Below are 21,297 nucleotides of genomic sequence, written 5' to 3' on the forward strand. Positions count from 1 at the left end.
CTGTTTTCAGACACGCAGTTATCCATATTTGTATGTGACTCCTCCAAAGGAACGCTCTGAACGTTGGTTTGACAACTGATGGGTGGACTTTAATTGCAACAGATGCTGCTGTGCCAGTTGCTGCATGCTACATGGATGCCAGAGGGCAAATCATAAGCATGGATCCTAGCAGTCGAGATTAAGCGCAAGCGAAAAGATGAGCATCACTAACAGGAATGTGCAAACTGTGGGGTTTTGATTTTCCACATATATATAAGTCAGCTAGTGAAAGTTTTAAGCTCACAGCAGTTCATTTTACAAAGCCAATAAGAGATTCCCACCTCTGATAGACCCAACGGAAACAGGTCAGTGTTAAATCGCTGAGGATAATTAAAGATTGTAGGGGACAAGCAAAGGAGAAACGGTCAATACTGAAGGCTGTTTAATCTACTCGTGAGTGGACAATGATGTTAAAAAGGTAGAAAACCGTTCAATATTCAAACTAGTCATGAAAAATTGATCAAATTTAATTCTGCAGGTATATCAAGAATATATACCAGTCAAGATAGAAAATACCTGTTTGCACCATATGTTCAACCGCGTGCTTCACTTAAGTTTAACACATCAAGCTTGGATAACACAAAGGCAATACAAGAATCTACTTCAAATATATTTGTGTCTGTGAGCTTTGAAAAGCCTTGAAACTTATAGCAGCTGTAGTTTGAAATGACATAGCAATGAGAGTGTGTGAAAGGGGATTCTCCAAGTGATGAAACCTTCAGAGAGTTATTGCCCGCGTCTGCAGCTCCCCTCTGCTTTAAGTAGCTATATAATGAGTTTCAGCTCATTGTTTTAGCTGTCTGCCTGCTACTTTACTGTTCTGGTTCTCTCTCGCTGCTCTCATAAGAGTTATTTTCAGCCACAGTAGTGAGTTATTGAAAAAGCTTCAAAAACTCAATGTACACTACCTGCTCAGCACCAAAAAGCAGACAGACATAGTTCGTGAATAGCTGGTGAACAAAGCAGGGTTTGGGTGGGGCTAAATTCAAACCAGTTTGATATTAAACCGAACAATGCACTGGTCTCGTAAACCAAAGTTTACTACTGGTTGATGCACCTCCCTCAGCTGACACTCCTGAGTGGAACATGGAGTGGACAGAGAAAGCCTAAGAATTAGGGTGTAGTGTCTCTGATCCGCTTGGTGATAATACACCTCTAAGTTGGTTTACCAACGGCCAATAAAGCCTAAGTAAGAAGCAGCACCACAATCAGCAGGACAAATGAGATCTATTGTTTTAATATGTCCTACAACAACCATTTCACCTTGTTTCAAATCCAAAACGTTGTTTTCTTTGAGATCTGAGGTAATGATAATCCACTTTGAGTCTGCCATGTCTCCACTCATCATTACCTCAAAAAAACATGGTAAAAAAGCTTTCTTGGAAAAACTAAATTAAAACTACTTGCCAGAAACTGTCGTAATAACAAATTTTAGTTCAGCTGGCTCACATCAATTTTAGCTCTTACAGACCAGACCATAAATGGACCAACTATTAATGGGGTGAAGCATTTTTCCGGGAAATGAGCCTCAGGACATTGTAGAGACCAAAAATCGAGCTAAAACAGTGAGTAGTGATGCCAGGTTATCAGCAACAGTCAATTATTATGGCAACACCTTAATAACAACGTCATTATGTCAATTTCCTATTATACATGTTTTATTCACGCCTTTCTTCTGCTCCCAAGAAGCCAGAAACAGTTTTTGCAGTCACTGTGTTTAAATGGCTTGTACAGTAAGTGTTAAGGAAATTTAGACTTGTCTCAATAAGTTTTCTTCAAGCGCATTTTTCCAAGTCGGGCCTTCAGGTGACAAAGCTTTGCACAATGCCGGATTTAAAATAATGTTAAATGTCTTTGACACAGGAAGGATTCAAAGGCAACTAAAGATTTGTACTCTCAGCCAATTTAAAAGGTAAGGAGGGGATAAGAAATGTGACGTTCCCAAAAGCTCAAGTCACTGAAATTCAAACTGCAGCTCGTGAATCAAAGGGAATGGATGAAAGGCGTGCCAATTCTACATTTAGCAAAAAGTCCACTGGGGCAGAGGCTTCTCTTTTATCAAAAACCCACTGTTACCATTGAACAAAAATAGGGAAGGCACTGGGAGAGCCAGGCATTAACAGCAGGCAGCAGTGAATCCCGGAAAATGGGAGTAATTACTGGCGTGCAAGGAGCTTGCTTCCATAACGAGCGGCTAATCAATTCGATATCACAAATACAGCAACAGCAGCAGCAATAATTACATGCCTAATCATTACAGGCTGAAATCTCTATTGAAGGCACTTTCAAAAGAAATAATGTCTCATGTTTCATCATAATTTGGAAAAAATAGATTTTAGGTTGAAAGTAAAACTATTACCAAGATGCAAGGAAATTAGCACACAGGTACAACCTGTGATTATTCACTCATGTTTGCCCTCAAAATGTCCTTATGCTACAAATGTGAATGAATTCAACATCAAAGCTTAAGAGCCAGACTAACACATATCAACCCCCCCCCCCGTGAGGGTCCATGCTTAAAATCCTGTAGTGCGGGTAAACTCAGGGCAGCGGCCCACAGCCATCTACAGCTTAAAAATCCTCTTCTCTTCAGCCAAACATCCACCTTCTGCACTAAAGGGAGAAGCTGGAAGAAAAAAGGAACACAGCTGCAGACAATTATACTGTCTACATGCAACTGATTCCCCAGGACAAAAGGTTATTATTGCTCTGCCTTTGAGCATAATGCCTTTGCTATGAGCTGGAGAGCCACTAGGAGACAGTAGAAAAAGCCAGTAAGACATTTACGCCTCATTGGGTTAAACATCAGTGCAGGACGCTCAATAACACTCAAGTCAAGAAGATACTAAACACTTTACACAACCCCTCACTGCAAACTTGGCAATCATTAAGACAGTGCACCTACATCATAACACAAGTTACTGGTGCCCCAAAGCTGCCATATCTGCATGAATGGGCTTGTCACTCTGGTTCAGAAATCCTGAGGGGTCAAGATTTACTGCCAGGGCTGAGTAATTATACACAGTCTTATGTAACACTGTGGTCCCACCATCATTATTTCCAAACACATTGCTGCCACTTCATATTCTATAGCTGTGAGATAATGAAAGATAACAGAGCAGAGTGCTTTGCTCTCCCACTCTCCCTTTTCTCTAGAGTGGTGACAATGCAATGTTTCATTCTCCCACAGGGGACTCTTTGAGGAACTATAAATTCCCACATCTTCCAGCCTCTTCAGTGCACAGAGAGCACAAATACATGAAGTCTGTGCGACCTACTGTATCTATCCTACTAACTAACTAGCCTGGGGTATACGCTGTTTTTGCATGAAAATTTAGATCTTTTGCTGTAACTGGTTAATTCAAAATGAACCTTCGAGGGAAGAACACTGCTCTTTGAATAGCAAAAGATGCCTGTGAGACTTGAACATGCCCTGCTGATAGACAGGGCTCTGCCATGTACTGCTGTAGAATCAACAAGTGATAAGGACATACAGAGGAGACGTCAATCAAAGGCAACTGCATTTCCTGATCTATTTTGTAAGTTTTTCCAATTTTCAAGTGAAAAGTCATTAAAACTACATTTGAACTTGATCTTTAGACTAGGGGGACAGCCTTTGTTTGGACTATTACTAGAGATGCCATTTTAATGACTGCACAAATGTCCTCTGCATACTGAGCTTGTGTAAGGACTTGAATGACTGAACTAATGTGATGGAATGCATTGTTAACGATGACAAAAGATGCTAAGAAAGATCTTCAGTAGTTCAGTGACTCAATGTGTAAACAAGCAATTTAAAAAGGCTTTACTCAGTTCCTTGGATGGATTGGAAAACAGTTACAGGCACGCATTTTAAAAACAAATGTCATCATATTAGATTCAGTTACAATATTAATTGCTAATGAACCCTACAATCAAAGATCCATTGACAGATCAGCTCTTCTTTGTAGAAGCTAAGATGAACATCGACAATATAGGCAACATGAGCCCAGTGCACGCATCCCAGAGAGCACTTGTTTGATGTAGCAGTCCTTAATGATCCACGCAATCTAATGAGCAACCATGCCGAATACAGACATCAACGGGGGGTTTCCCGAACTTGTAAAACACAGAAAAGCAACTTTGTCATAACTGTGACTCTGCATGCATAAATGTACTGAGGGAAGAGGACATTGCTTGGTTTAGAGGGGTGTTGAGCAAAATGACTCTGGTAATTTCCAGTAGAGGAAACACAATTAGCCATTTGTCATTCCTCCAATAGAATATAACCCCAGACATGGTAAAGCTTGCACGCTTAAGGGCTTCAGTACCAAGGAGGAAGGATTGCTTGTGGCTAAATGGAGAATACTGTAGCTGCATGCCCTGCTGCTCTTCATTTAGGTCGAGGCATCCCGAATGCATCTCAGCACAGGGACGAGTTTTGTTCTGTGACTGAGACGGAGCAGCAAGAGATCTTATTTCCCAAGCTGAGTCACTGTAGTCCAAGTAACCACAGTTTTGTGGAACTTTTGACATGTGGTGCCAACTAAAACAGCTGCATGACCTATTTTAGTCACACTGGAGAAGAACTGAGAAACCTTTTCCACATCCTCTGAACGCAATACCTTTCTAAGTTGCTGTAATGTGGATACATGTTCTTTTTCCTCAAACATGAAAGACAATGAAAACATCCAGTGTTTTATTACTGTCAGTTACTGTCAAGTTGTTGCACAGCCTCTGGTTATCACTAAAATAAACTAACAACACATCTGAAAAAATGTGTTAGAACAACACAGCCTCCTCATTACGGATATCAAAGCTTTTCATGGTCAGCGCTGCTCTAGTATGAGCATGGTGTCTACAACAGCCCCACCAACAAAAATCGAATCATTCATTCCTAACGGAAAACACACAGCTGCCCTGATCTGACTTTGAAACTTCAGCAAAGATAAAAATCAAGCAGCACAAGCAGTCAGATAATGTATCTGTGTGAAATGCGCAGTGATAGCATCTTAGTAGAAAACGGGGCTCCGGGCAAAGAGAATACATAGGACAACAATGAACTCATCCTGGATATAAACTCCACACTCTCTCACCAACTCCCAGCAGATTTGGAGTAGTGAATGAGACCAAAGGCTTCCGCCCGCTCTCTTGTCTGGGTAGCAAATCTCCAAATCCCAGCCAGAGGGGGAAACAGATCCAGCACCCTATTACAGGGAGCCTGAGAGATGGGACTACGTTTCATTTGCAGCCAAATTCAGCTTTGGTCTAAAAAGGCCCCATCAAATAGGACCCAGCCTTCGCTAGGAGTGTTGTAATGACATTATGCCAGCTCTAGCTGTAGTAGTGTGTGTTTTCAATGATGAGAGCTGGTGATGGAACAGGAGAAAGAGACAGATGACTCTCTCAGACTCCCCAAGACTCCTGATTGAACTGCAGCCCAGAAATGCAGAAGAGGGAACAGACCCGTTGATTTACCTTTGCAAGTGAATGATGCTGATGCAGACAGCAAGACTAATGTCACAGACCCTACGTCCCTGCACCTCTAAAAGAGACAAGCTTAGTGCTAATGTCAGAAATCTTGACAACTATCTTCATTTGATCAATGAAGAGGTAGAAGTAGTTATACTTTTTATCTTCAACAACATGTGGTAACAGGGCAGCTCAAGATAAAGGTGAAAAATAAATAAAATCATCTGCTAAAACAGCCAAAAACAAAATGTATTATTTCTCCACAAGGCAAGTTCTACATTCCAAAATATTCAACACCAAAGGTTTAAAAAACAGTTCACGTTGCCATTTTCAAAGCAAAATAGCCTTAAAAGACCTGATGAAGAGAAACATGGATGGATTTTGGCAGCCAAATCACATGGGAAATTACTTCAAATGTGACCAGACGGTAACAGTAAGAGCTTAGTCAAAAAATAATATTCTTTGACAACCTTGCCGGCACACTGACTGCAGGGGGTAAGCATGCAATCAAAGTCAGCAGAACATACACATGAGCCATAAAAACAACAGTGCTTCTTGTGATAGACTGAGGTTTATAACAGTATAATTTTCTAGACCAATGGAAGGGTCCAAGTTTGTGTGACTTTTAAGAAAAGTAGGATGACAGGTGACAGAGCTATACAAGTTCATCTCGCTTTGAAATGAAACTCTTGGCTGCAGGGAGGGCTGGCTGGGAGTTGGATCACAGATTTAGAACAAGACTTGCTTGCTAAGTTACAAAGACACACTCATGGGGAGAGAACAGAGACCCATAAAAGAAACCAAAGAAAGTGGCAAATAAAAAACTGAGAATGACAGAATAGTATCTCAGTCAGATTGCCACTTGAATTGAAAAAGTATGTTTCAAGGTCGAGATAAGCAGTCATGGTAAATGAAATCCTAATGACCACAGTAATCGTCCAAATTGCTGGGACTGCATTGAAAGGGAAATGTCAAAGTCGGGGGTCACTTAGCTCTCCTGAGTGAAATCATATCAAGTGCCTAATGATCTCCTTCATATATTCCAATGAAGCTTCGGGAGCATTTTTAATGGAGAGATGTCATCATCAGAGCTGGATTCATTGCTCAAGTGTAAGAACTATCCTCTTGATCTTGCTAACTAGAGTGTATCTGCTCAAAAAGAAACAAGCTTTGAAGGCCACAGGTTGAAATGAAAACCTCTCAGAGAGAAGATGACACCATCACAGCCTGACTTTAACTTCACAGGCTTTGATTTTACTGTCAAATACAAAAAGGACCAGGCCGGGGGAGGCAGGAAGGCAGTTATTGTCACAAAGAGAAAAACAACAAGAACACAAAAGTAAAATAAGTGAATAAACCTATTGAAGAGCTATAACAGAAACATTGAAATACAGAGTTGATAATTTATTATATTTTCCAAGCAGTGACATCATCACACTGAGCAGATTAGTTGAGGGACAAGACAAATCAAGAAAATTAACAACTGGCTGTATTTTATTAATGACAGACATTTACCAAGAGCCAGAAGTAACTTTATAGGTTATGCACTAAAAGACAAAAGGACACTTCCCGAAAAACATCAATCATCTCAAATGAAGCAAGCAGGTCAACCCAAGAGACCTTTTCATGGTGGACCCTTAAGAGGTAGAGCAAATGTAACATATTGTTACACAAAAAGAAATCAACAAGGAAGTAAGAAGAAGTGCAGCCTTAAGACCCTATGATTATTGTATCATTCAATTTTACAAGGACTTGGCAGTGGTGGCCTAAAACACATGGTAGTCAGCCAAGCCTCTTTACTATTTCTTACACAGCAGAAAATCTCATCTGGATTCCTCTCACTATTCCTGCAGTGCTCTTACATCAAATCTTTAGAACATGGGTCCAAAAAGAAGGAAGTCAATCAAATTTGTGCTTGATTAAAATTGCAAAAATGAAAACCATGGAAGAATGTACAATATCCCTCTTGTGCTTAGATCAAAAACTAATTCTAAATTATATCTTCCGGTTTTGGAAGTTTTTTTTGGAGGCATTTCTTCCCTTACCCTAGTTGAGGGTTAAGGACAGAGAAGGTTGAATCTTGTTAAGCCATATGAGACAAATTGTGATTTGTGAATATGGGCTATACAAATAAAATCTGATTGTTTGTTTTACATGTGTGCAGGGCATCTACATGCAGCCCAGAATTTAGCAGCATGCATTGTGATGATGTTGTAACAACATACAAGACACTGCATTTTCACCATGTTTTCTCCTGACAAAACAAGAAGATGTGAGGCCTGTGAAGGATATGTTGGCATCAACATGATGCCCATATGGCAGCTGACTCTGCTCTGACTCAGTAACTACAGAGTCCAAGACTCATTGGGTTTCTTCTTCCCTACTGAGCAAAATCAGCTTGGCAGAAATGTGAACAATGAGACCAAAAGCTTTTGAGGATGACAGCAAGTTTCCAGCGTATCAGTGGTAAGAAAAGACTAAAGCAGAAAATCAAGTGGGTCAGTACATCCTGTGGTTGGAAAAAGCCGAGCGACCACAGCAGACGTGGGGGACTGCGGCATTTGGGACAATGATTAGCATTTGGAAGGAAAAGCTCTTCTACTCCTGTGGTGCTTCGTTTCTCAAGGACACATTAAATTGAAGAGTTGGGGGGGTCGTTTTATTTAATAATATCAGAGAATCTGTTTGGAAGACTTGGCTGGATCAGGTGGAGGGATGTTAAATGGTAAAGTGAGAGGGAAGATGTGTTTTTTTCTGTAGAAATGTGATGTGGGAAGAGAAAACGATTATAAAATATTATATATTTATTGTCAATTAAACACTTAAAACAGATATTATCTGCAATTAGCTTAAATTGGCCACTAAAACCGACCTGTTGATGCATCTGTGTGGCTCGACTGTCATTGATGCAGCAGCAGAGGAGTTTTTTGTACATGGTGAAAGACAGAGGGAATTACAAATCGTTTTGGCCTCTATAAACTATACAATGTTACTTTATTCATCAGTCCAACAAGGTTAAAAAGCATTCAGTGATAAGCCTATATCTTTCACTTGAATTTGAAAGGGTTGCATTTTAAAATTGGAAACGTCTTAAGCCGAACAACAAACTGTTTATCTAATGGCCGGCAATTGCACTGATGCCTGCTGCGGGTTGCCTGGAGCCACAATGACTCATGCTATTCTCAAAGCACTCCTTTGACTTTTTATAGCAGCAGGTTAGATGCATGCCAACAATGCCCACTGTTTCCATGAAGGAACATGTTCTCAGAAAGCTCTTACAATATAGTATACCTTCTGTCACTCTGACTGGCATGGAGATGATAGTGAAAAGTTTTATCAATATCAAAATATGACTAAAACACACCTGACTGACATTGTCCTAAGCCAACAGTTTGAACAAATATAGGCCTATGGCTCTATCCTTGCAGGGGTTCAAAACCTCTCACATGGGATATTTAATGTCTATAATGGATTTTTAGGGACATTTAACTTTCTTGATTAATTGGTTTCAGATGACTACTTTTAATCTAAGTTTCCCTCCACCCCTTTTGAGCAGAAATGTCACCTTTGCCACATAGAGATCCAGAGCCATCATTGGTTTTAGAGGTCAGTAAAAAATAGCCTAACAACTAAGCGAATACAATTTTGTGAAAAGAAATGTGCAAGAGCAACAGTAGGACCAGATATTTGCAACCTGCATGTAATATGATCTACAAATCTCTGACGTGGCCTTACATCAGGCCCACTTCAGTGTTTGCCGTGGACCGAGCTCTACCTTGCTTTATAGCTGGTGCGGCTCGCCCAGCCGACCTGCCAGCTGCTCTGCTCGATAACCACAATGATATGACAGCCTCCTGACAAGTTCGTCTTTCTCTGCCACTCACACACTGACAACCTATTCCAGCTGTCATTTTGTCCCGCTTGACACCACTCCATTCGTCCAGCTGTCATTTCCCATCCTCTGCCCAGACTCTTCTTCCGCCCACTCCGCCGAGAAACATCCCCTTCAGAGCCCCCACCGTTCCAGAAGTACGCATGCGCAAATCCCCCAGCCACCGTAGAGATGTACGCATGCACCACCAGTTTGACTTACGCGGAAAACCAGGAGAACTGAACTCTATCAAGGCTTATTTTTATTACAATTATATTAAAAAAATTACTACATTACACACACACACACATATATATATACACACACATGCACAAGTCTAAAAAGGTGGGGGGTAGAGCTGGAGATCTGCAGTAGCTCTCTGGCTCTGCAGGTCAATGACATTGAGTCCGCCCCTCAACAACTCCTCCATTCAGCTGTGCCCTGCAACAACAGAAAGCAACCCTGGGCAGTGGTGTCCTTTCCTGGCTGTCATCCATTCTGGCGACCTGATACAAAGCTGTAGCCTCAGACCATAATGCTTCGTAATGTCACACCAGGTGGGCTTGCCAGTGGCCAGGCTGCGACAATTAAGTAATCCCCCTCTCAATGGGTTGACGAGAATGACCATCAAGACAATAAACATTTGAACAATGGACACATCTGAATTTGGAAAACATGAGTAGGTTTTGCCAAAATGGAAAGATGTGATAATCTGGACACATTGTTTTAAAAACAAAACCAAACCCACTCAACTAATCAAGGATAGAATCAGTATTGATTTCTTATATTTAAAGGAAATGGTCAAAGAATAGACCTCATAAGGATGCATGAAACATCTCCAATTCCTCCTGTAGTAAAAAATGAGGCCATAATATCCTGGATAAAAGGTGCAACCATCTTGCACTTTGACCTGTGCCACTGATCCATGCACTCAACCAATCACGAGTCAGTCTCAGCTATAATAATAATAATAATAATAATAATAATAAAAAAGACTTTAGACTTAACTAACTTGTGATGTTAGTTTATCCACTATTTTCTATAATTTCATAAGTCAAACAATAATTGTTAAAATGAACAGAGCAGATTGAAGCAGATTAATCTGTTGTGAAAATATTAATTAGTTCCTGTCCTCAACATAGATTCACTTTCTTATAGAAAAACTGAGCATTCGTTACATGATTTCATTAGTAAACCTTCTTCTCCATTGGATACATCCTAATTTCTTCTGAGCTGTGGGAAGCCACCATGTGGGTCCCAGTTTAAGTTGTGAGGTCGGTGCCTTGGTGAACTACAACCAAAGACCCAACCAACTCCTTTAATCACAGGGTCTAACATACAATCAGAATCCCAAAAAGATGACAGCTCCACCAAAGTGTAGATATTCTAACCAACGATGGCAGGGTAAGGGATTTACTGTGACATTTAAAACAGAGTGGTGGAAGAAGAGGCAGCAGACACATAAACCTGTCTAGGAAATACAGTAATCAGCTCTGAGATTAGCTTTAGTAATGGATTTAGTTTATCTGCATAGAAATAAGAGCGAAACGGATTGTGCTGACTGCAACAACTCTATAAGAGAATCTGAAAACTAAATAACAGATTCAAATGCATACGATATGAACATATGCAATAGGCTTACAGAAATCTTACCTTGAAAATTGGAGGGGGAATAAAATACCTCCAAAAAAAGACGGAATAATCTAAATGACAACAGCACAAAAGGCATTTGAAAGACTTCAAAACTGACAGCTAGCCAATCATCCAAGCAGAGATCCAGCCAATGGGCACAACACACAGAAATAAGCAGACAATTCTCAATGTAAAACTTGCAGTGAAGACTTAATACAACACATTAACGGCTCACTGAATAGAGAGCACAAACACCACGGGGTTGCTACAAATACCCAACCTTCATAATAACCACTACATTTGGGATTTATTTGATTAAGCCCGCTCTTAGCCATCTACCTTGGTTTGCTGCTGATGCTAAACAGGGAATTTCTAGGGACTTTCCGCAAAACATTGGAGGGATTAAGTTGGAAGGAGAAAAAATTACTCAAGAGTAAGCTGCATTGAGCTATTTGAAGTATTCAGTAATGCTTTAGAGATGCTTTAAGCAGCTGATCTTATTAAATTGGCTCTGCTGTAAGTAATCTATCAACTACAGAAGACATTCAATTTAACCTGAGGCAGAGGCTGACAAAATAACAATAATAATAAATTAAAAAAAACCTATCCTCTCTGCATTAAAACAAAAACATCAAGCATGTACATGCGCACACACAAACTGATGAAGCAGTTTTCTGAACAATTAAATCCTCTTTGGCTCCACCACCAAAACCTCCCTCAGATTGGATGTCTGGCAGGCATTCATTTCTTCTCTTCCTTCACGCCTCCTACCACAGTTTCTCTCACTCCTCCTTTCTTCTCCTCTCTGTATACAGGTGCGCTCGCCCACAGAGTTGCATGCTGACTCCTGTCAGTAAGAGGACAGGGATGTATGATATGATCTCTGTTCCTTCTGCCCCACTTCCACCCCACCAACCTCTGCCTTCCATCCAGAGGGCATCAATGAATACTTCAAAGCTAACGTGGAGGAGAGCTGAAGGGGGATAAAGCGAGCCAATATTCTGAGAACTGTAAAATCAACAGTAATCTACAGTAACCACAGACAAAGTCACATGAGTGTCATAACAAGCAGATAGCTATTTTCTTATTCAACTACATCTTGTTTACCCTCAGGATAAGCCCTACTTTAGGTTTGTCTCAGCACATGCATCATCTACACCTGTTGGTCTTATGTTGTTTGGTCTCATCTAGAAGGAATACAACCCCCCACTTTGCAGCCCAATTTGAAAAAGAGCACACCCTGTAAACTATGGTTAATATTACTTGTTCAACGTGTTCATTTTGATGTTGGTTCTGCTTGGTGGTGTAACTAAATAAATTCAAAGCATGGGGACCGCCTGCTGACCAGTTGTACTACTGATGTACATAAGCACCGCTATAGAAAAACCAACAAGCTTGAAAGGAGCGAAGTCAATTACAGCCTCGCATTTGTTAAACGCAAACACCGCTCCTTCTGCTTTTCCCTGGGAGGATGGGTTCTGCAGGCTGGGTGGTCATGGAACAACAATCACATCAAAGTACCCATGACAACACAGAACAAACTGCGAGACAAAAGCTGCATCAGCCACACATCCCCACGCTGCCTGACACATACTGATGTGCCAGTCTGTGTGCATGAAGTTAGTCCAGTTGTTCCTGTAGCATTTTCTGAAGATGAGAAAGCGGAGGATACATTTTGTTTTGTTATCCAGGTTTGTTCATGGTTCCACACCCACAACATCAGTTCCAGTTGTGGATACAGTGAAGGAAAACACTACTTAGACTGTTATATCAAGACCTATTAGGGTATTCACAAAACAAGAAAAACAGATCAAAATAAGGCCTTTTTGAGAACGCCCTATCCTGCCAAGTAAAAAAAAAAGCAAAAAGGTATTCCTGGATCTGCCCCTTTATCCAGGTTCATCCATGGGTCGTGCCCCACCCCTCCACAAAATGTCATAGAATCATTTCTGTAGTTTTTGAGTAATCCTTTTGACAGACAGACAAATGGTAATGAAAGCATAACCTCCTTGGCAGAGGTAAATACTGCCTTTGGTGCAAATATCTAATGATATGGTAAGCATTATTAAATTGAACCTTGTAACAACTGTAGCACGATAAAAGTACTTAGATAATCCCTTCATCAGAGCAAGACTTGTCTTCCTCAAAATAACCACCTCTGAAATAACATTATCAAAGACAACTGTGCCATGTCATGTGGGCTCACATTTCGACATCAATGCTCTGCTCAGTGTTTGTCAAATGCAAGCATTACATTTTTGGGGGTCAAATTTTAATAGGTTCTTTCGCCCACCCTTCCATAAAGTTTCATGGAAATCTGTTCGAATAGTTTTTGCGTGATCCTACTGACAAAGACAGGGGGGAAAACATCAGTGTTTCCCTAAGGATTTCTTTAGCAGCGGGGACCGGCTGGCCAAACCCAGCGCCGGTCCTTAGCTCTTTTCTAATCACTCACACGTAGAACTGATCTTTATAACAACCTGCTGAATTAATATTTATGTTCCTGGATAAATGGGGCGTCGCTTCTTCTGCAACAATGAAGTTAACATAACGGCGTTAGCTGTAATTTCTGATGTGTTGCTTTTTATCTTTAACATGTAAAGTGAGCACAGGTTAGCAGGGGAGTGAGGACACGCAGACATTGCTTCACATCTGAAATTTGTAAGAGCATAAGATCACACTCCTTAGACTTCAATAAAGAGAGAATAGTTGTAATACACAGGTCGTAGCTGTCAGAGGACATTGCTCTTAAAAGCTCATTAGTGAATGACTGCCAACACCAGCTACAGGACTGTCGTTAAGAAAGGTAGGGCAGAGGACAGACAAAATGTAATTTGCAATGAATAATAGCCATGGCAGCATTGTGCTGAATCTAATGCAAACAGCGAGCTATGCTAAGCCTCTCCCACCCCACGTAATTAAATGTTAAGTTTAAACACTTAACTGGCTCCAAACATCCTGTGATGCTTATATTGTGCTAGTCTGCACACTAATATCGCTGAGAATGTGCAGCAGAGGTAATTCATCATGCTAACAAATTGGGCTACCATTAAGGTGTCGCCATCGAGGCATCTGTGACTCGTGTGGCCTCAAAGCTGCTGAAAAGAACCCTTGTTAGGTGGTAGTTTTTTCCAATGGCCTCCACCAAACTGGCTGACAGGCAAAGTGGGACCTAAAAACCAGGCCATTTCCCACCTCAATTCAGCTTAGATTGAATTGACCAGTGCTGTTCTTTATACGGCAGGTTGCCTTTTGTTACTGTCCTGGACAGCATCCTAGAAAAGCCTGCAAAAACCTGAATACACAAATGTTTGCACAACAAAGAGGATAACCTCAGAATCGAGGGTATGAAGAAAGGAAGAAATTCATTCTTGCTGGCATTAATAGTTATGGGAGATAAAAAATTCTCTTGCAGATGTTTTGAATAATTAGCACAATTATTATAACTCACTGTAAACCCAGGCTTCTGTAGAACAAACACCAGCCAACCAAATCTGGTATTAATGTGTTTGTGTGCCTTTCATTGTGATAGCCAGTGGCTTTGTCATGCCGGATGCTTCTTCCCGTCAGAAGCAGCTCATCCACACATGCCCCAGGTGCTCCGGAACAGATCCGTCTCTCACACATGCAGCACACCTCGGATTCACAGACTCCCCTGCTATGCCTGACACTAGTCCGCTGGGAGGCCCGGTCTGGGAAATAGCACTTAATCATCAGGGGCTTGACATCAAGCCTTCTGACTGGGGAGAAACCAGAAAATAAAACAGTTCTGCAAGGGAGGGGATAAAAATGGGGATGTGTTTGGTTTTCTTGTGTGCGCTACATGTTGTGATACGACTCTAGTGCACGAGGGCCTGAACTGTGAGGCTTTAGTGGAGACAACAGAGCATGAGCCAAAACAGTCATTGGCTTTGGCACTGAAGTATGCTGTGAAATGGAAAATAAGTTGCCGTGGTTACTCCAATCTATTAAATGTGGGTCTAGGAAACCTGCCTATTGTAATGACCAACGAAGGGAGCACACCAAAATGTTTCGTGCTGCAGGTAACTGGACACTGTATCCACACTGAATATTTCATAAGCTGTTGGACAGTCAGTCAGGGGGTTTAAGCTGGGATCACAGCACCAGCCAAGTGTCTGGTGGGAAGATCAATCACGACTTATTCTCCATTTTCCCCACACTACTGCTCTGGCTACAGTGTTGCTGTGCCAGCAGCTGCTACTGGGATGGCCTAATCTACTTTCAGCTAGATGTCATGTTTTTAGTGTGTGAAAAAGACAGGAGAGCAAAAACAGGATGTTTGATTGCGTGCGTGCGAGCGAGAGAGTGAACACACAAAAAAGCTGCAAACCGCACTAATGCTGCTGGCCTTACGAAAAAAAGCTGAGCTGGTAACATCACTTGTGGGGCAATTTCATTTTCACAGCACTGAACAAGTTTTTTGCAGCAAAAAACGATGTTATCAATGAAGTCAGAAACACTACTGCATCCTGTGTGTGCTGTTATCAAACGGTTGTTTGAGATAGTGGAGAAATTCTGTGGAACTGTTGACACATTTTAGGTGTTAAATATCACTTGATTTTTTTAGTTTGTGTGTTGCCTGAAAAATGTTCAAACCCGTGCATCCAAATTTTGCTATAAACCCATTGAGAGGCAGGTGAGAGAGAGAACACGGGCAGGATGAGCTGAGGAACAGAAAGAAAGACGATAGTTTTAGGTGAGGCACTTTCCACTGATGGTAAGATGAACCCATACAGCTCTAACATGGAACAGCAAACACGAAAAAAATGTTCCAATTAATTGTGACCTGAAACTTTTTGGTATTCCCACAAAATAAATGAGGATTGTCTGAAAAATGTACTTATCGATTATCAACTCAACTCTCGGGTGCTGTCTGGGTTCTGGGGGCGGTGGTTAATAGGGCAGTTTAAAAGAACTCGACATAAATTAGACATTTACTGGTTAAGATTTCCGTGCACCTTGATGCATGCACTTTATTAAATTATCATAAAACAAAATTCATTTAGAACAGGATTATAATTTAATTAAATTTTGAATATAACCAAATTATTCTTTCTATATCGTCAGTAGTAAATGAAAAATCACAATGTAGATCAATGCCGACGACTGTGCAGTGCATTGATTAGCTCTGCTCCCACCTCCTCTGCTCTGCACACACATTGTTGGTCTTTATGAGCAGAAACAATGATTATGTGTGTGTTTGCACATAGAACAAGGAAGAGCTCGAGAGGGATGTGTTGTGTGTGCGTGTGTAACATCAGAAGATAAGAGCCCTCCTCGGTCAGGCAGAGGACTGAGAAGCTAGCCCGTCCATACATGAGAGCAAAATGTGGTCAAAACCTGTCTGCATAGCTTTTCCCCCCCATTCAGCTAAAGTGCCGTGAATGAACTCTTAGCTGCTGCATCTAAGTGTCAGAGTTATGAAGAACCCTGCATGTCAGTTTTAATGGACTTGGCTACTAAAAGCTAACGTCCTATATGACACATAGGAAGCATCCATCTAGACCTCGAGCACAGCTCCGGTCATGCAAGAAGCAGCAGTTGTGATGCTGACAGGCTGAGGGGAAAGTATAGTGAGTGTGAATGTACATGTCTGTCCTGCTATACCAGAGTATCCAGCTCATTATTTGCCTGCCAGAGATGCTTCTTCTCCCCTTTTTCTACTGTCAGAATGGACTGAATGGTTCCCCGACATAGCCAAGGTGGAAAAAACTCAACTGCTTCCATGGAACCTTCACCATACAGCTTCCAGTCTAATTCAATTTTCCTGCCGCTAACTCAATAAACCGGACAAAGAATTTGTATAAAAGCCAACATAGGGAGCAGGAACAAATATCACTCTTCTGAGGGGCAGCAGTAGCTTAATACAATTACTTCAAAAAAAGGGGGGGGGTGTATATTTGTACCTGCACACTTGGGAAGTTAAACCTCCACAAGGCAAAGTCTAGCAAGCAGCCACTGACTCTTTGCCTGCAGAAGACTGAGCATTAATATGGAGTTGGTTTAAGAAAGTAAAATGCACAGGACACAATTTTTGAATTTCATTACTTTCGATGAATGAAATAGAGAAAAAGAAACAACTAAAGCCTGCCTGGTTTTTAAACAATTAAATATCAGGAAACCAAAATGAGCGTGGCTAGATAACAGACACATCATATCAGGGACTCGCCTGCACAATCAGTACGGCTCGTGGTGTTTGCATATTGCAGAATAAGCTTGTTATTTTGGTGCTTGTAAATCAAATCTCTTGAAATTGCCTGCTTGTTTAATGTAATGGTTAACTGTAGATAATTTGGAGCTCTGCGCAGAGGAAAATCACTAACAGCATCCAAGCATTCAGACGACAACGGCACTAATCATGCGTGTCTGGGAGTGACGGCAACTTCCAATCATGTGCCTGCAGTTGTAGAATACGCATTTTTGTTCCTCACAGTCGAAAATATGAGGAAGCAATAATACACTGTGCAGCGTAATCATAGAAAAACACGTTTTTCGAGAGATAAAGGCTCATTTCTTGGAGTCAACAGAATATATCAAAACACAGGAAACATATTTGAATAATGGCCCATTTAGTATTCGGGGGCAAAAAACACCACTCTCCGGGGTCAGGTTTATGTGTTAATCTCGCACTGGTGCTGACATACACACCGAAGAACGCCCGAGAGTGTTAACTATTGCAAAATAATGTAGGCCAGCGGCTCTCAGCGAGCTGATCAGGATTACACGCAGGGTCAAAGGATGGCTATAGGGAGGGGGTGATTGTTGCAAGATGGGTTTTTTCTCATTAAAAAAAAGAAGCACTTGGTGACTGAATTTCACCATGTTGCACATTTAAGCCTGCAACAGAAGGCTCCATTCAAGCATGGCTTTGTTTTCAGGGTCCAAGAGAAAAATGTTGGGAGAACAACAGATGCAGACCACTCAACGCTGTGAGGGCTTTTTTTTTCTTTTTTTATATATATCAAAGAATGCCTTTGCTTTCATTTCTGGACACATTGCCAAAGAGCTCTGCAGTTCTTGCTCTGTAACTGTGGAAACTGATGCCCACTTTATAGCCTTACACCGCGGCAACATATCTCCTAATGGGACTGTGAAGCGTGACAAAATACCATAGGTAACACGGTGCATGTACCAAGTGTGTGGCCACCGCGGATTATAAATCGGATATAGCTGGGCTGTAAAGAAAGAGCACAATTCCTAACAAGCGTGTGACACATGGAAGTGCTCATTATCGGTGCTCAGGTTAGATCCCTGATGCGAATGTCAGCCTCGGAGCGGGATCGAGTTCACCTGAACCATGCGGACGCGGTAAACCTCTCCTAACCCCGCGCCTTGGCCCCTGGCTATAAAATGCAATCAAGTTATCAACATAATTGCAAAAAGGGGAATGTCACCCTGGGCAAGACGGAGCACCTGCCCTTGAAGATTAATAAAGGAATGCCTCAGCCATGCTGTGTGGTTGCACGCCACGGGAGTTTACATGTGCATGGGATCTGCGAGGGGAGTGACAGTGCCTTCATTTCACCAAGACACACACACACACACACACACACACACACACACACGTGGGCCCATGTGACACTGTTACAAAGCGGAATAATCCTGCATTGTGATGACAGGCACACCAGACCGGATCAGTTGGCTTCCGGGTTACAAACAGCCTGCTGGTGGGAGGAGCACCGGCGGCGTTTGGTGCAAAAAAACCTGCTTCTCCCAATGTGCATTTATCTCAGAAACACATTAATGCATATGGATTTTTAAAAAAATTAAATAATCAACGCATTAAAAACACTCAATCAACCGCATTGAATTCACTTTCCGACGATTTTAAAACTCGCTCCACCTGCTTGTTCACGCACGTTTTTTCCCCCAGCAAACCTAAAAAGAAAAGTTGTGTCTGCGGATGAAAGTGCATCACATGTCTTTATTGTATAAAACTTGAATGGAGGCTAAAGCAAAAGCGCACGAGCTAGCGGCGTGGTTTAAAATGTCAGGGTCCACCCCGGCGCGGAGACACACGTCAGGCCGGCGGACCCCCCCCCCATGTTCACGCGGATCGTCCCGATGAGAGCCGGCCGTTGTTCATTGTGGAGAAACTGTTCCGCATGAGGAGCTAACATGCGACCGCCGGGAACACGTATGTGCTCAAAAAACCAGCTTCCATTGTGGTGCCGACTTCTACAGATTCAAATAAAAAACAGTGGATTTCATATGAATGATCTTTTAATTTAAATTTTTAAAAAAGAAAGAAAGAAAGAAACCTGACACCGCCCGGGGGCCACTCGGAGCTCTGCCTCCTCTACGAGCGGCGGAGACCGAGGGGGGAAAGCCACCCGGGGCCTGGCGGACGTTAGCTAGCTTACCATGGGTCAAACTCGTGGATGATGCTCTCGAACCGGATCACGGCGAAAAGTCTGGAGCTGAATCCCGCCAGGCAGGCCAGGAAGAGGATGCTGAACGAGAGCAGGGACTGCCACCCTGCCGGCTGTGCCAGTCCAACGGACAGGCCTCCCTTGCCCGGTGCTCCACCCGCGGCCACGGCTCGGCTGTTCCCGTGCAGCGAGCCCCCGGCGTTGGCGGACGCTTTGTGTTTCCCGTCGCTGGCTGCGTGGTGCTCCGCCATTTCTGCGCGCGGTGACGGTTTTTTTTTTTTTTTTCTCCTTTCAGGCTCGAGCGTCCCTGCTGCTGCTGCTGCCACGCTCCCGGTCCGTGCTGCCGTAAAACTCCCCCGACGTCGATCCCGCTCTCCTCCGGTATCCGACCTACCGAGGCCCGCTGGTCATACGCAACCGAGTGTGCGGGGTTTGAATTCAGTGTCGTTCCACCGATAGATCGCCGTTACGTCCCGTCACGCACGCTCATGCGCCACATCGAGCCCGCAACAGTCAATCTGCTTCACGACTGAACCGGCGGAAAGGGGGCGGGACTTCTGGGGTTGGGCGACGCGTCAGGGAGCGCTCTCGACCACTCGCGCGCCGACAGGTACGAGAAGGCGGGGCTTTGCGTGTCCAAGCCAATCGGAATCACGCACCCTCTCGAAAGACGGATAAGCCCGCCAATCGAAACAGACCAAGTATTTGTGGCTGTTCCTGATTGAGATAACTAACCTCCCCCTGTTGTGTGTGAAGGAGAGTCATGCTCAGCAGTTATTACTCAACTTAAAGTTGTCTGTGTTGAGTTGAATTTCAGATATTTTCAAAGAGAATAACAAAGACAGGGTCATGTTCAAAGATTCAAAGAAGGAGGTGGTTTCCCCCTTTGAAGCTAGAGGCCACAGGAGGCTCTGTGAAGGTAGATGTACGGAGGCCGAGTGAGCTCAACACACTGCAAATATAGAAAAAACGCATGCAAATGGGAGAAAAAACACGTGCAAACTCAGAAAACATCTTAATCAATTTGATGTCAAAAAGTCACAATGCACGCAAATACAGAAACACGTTGCAAATTGCGAAAAACGACAATGGAATAAGTCATAAACCTGGCTGTAGGTCAATACTTTGTGAAGTTACTGAAGTCTGCTACTTGTCAGTGGTGATGCAACAATTTGCATTGCCTTTCTGTATTTGCATGTGTTGTGACTTCTTGCAGTGCATGTGTTGTTGAATTTATTTTCTATTTGCATGCGCATTGAGCTCTCTCGGCCACAGTAGAGATGCTATCTGGGAGTGCAATATTTTCTGTTTTGGTGCCCTTGGTTGTTCTGGACTGGGTGCTGGAGTGGTAATAAAGATTGATGTGTTTCATCATTATTATGTCCCCCAGCGAAAACAAGAGCACAGCATTCATCATCCGCTTAAACTTGGGATGTACTTTTCACAACTCACCCCCTCTCCTTTCCAAAACCTTGAAAGCCAGTGTCAGAATAAGACGCCTTTCTCTTTTTCCTACATTTATAAAGAATCTTCAAAGTTTTTCTTGTTTTTGATTGATTGCATGCATTCATTTTGCTCTTGCACTTTTTCATATAACGTCGAGACAGTGGCAGGGAGCGTTATTGATTTATCCGAGATATGATTCAGTCCCTAAGGAGGAAGAAAAATAGTCCAGCATTTCTCTTCTGTACTGCATCATATAGGGAAACAAATGTATCCTGAAGTAACTGTCTCCGCTCGCATTTGTTGCACATCATGCTGCTTTATGTAAATTGTACCAGCTGCTCTGAGGTAACCCCTGGAGCTTTGCACAATCAGAGGAGCCTGTCTCTGCACACACAGCAATATAGTTCAATCACTGACCTCCAAGACATTACTTATGAATTCTAATAAGGAATTTACAGTTTGATT

General features: G+C 42.4%; 1 protein-coding gene across 1 annotated transcript in view; it reads right to left on the reverse strand.

Moving 5' to 3' along the window:
- Window positions 1–19,966, reverse strand: part of stt3b (STT3 oligosaccharyltransferase complex catalytic subunit B) — a 65,704-nt gene extending 45,738 nt beyond the window's left edge. Inside the window, exon 1 of the mRNA XM_034599169.1 lies at window positions 19,378–19,966. Coding sequence (XP_034455060.1) covers window positions 19,378–19,637 — 260 coding nt within the window. The 5' untranslated portion in view covers window positions 19,638–19,966. The remainder of the gene's footprint in view (window positions 1–19,377) is intronic.
- Between the last annotated feature and the right edge of the window lie 1,331 nt (window positions 19,967–21,297).

This window comes from Hippoglossus hippoglossus, chromosome 11 (assembly GCF_009819705.1).
Source record: "Hippoglossus hippoglossus isolate fHipHip1 chromosome 11, fHipHip1.pri, whole genome shotgun sequence".
NCBI lineage: Eukaryota > Metazoa > Chordata > Actinopteri > Pleuronectiformes > Pleuronectidae > Hippoglossus > Hippoglossus hippoglossus.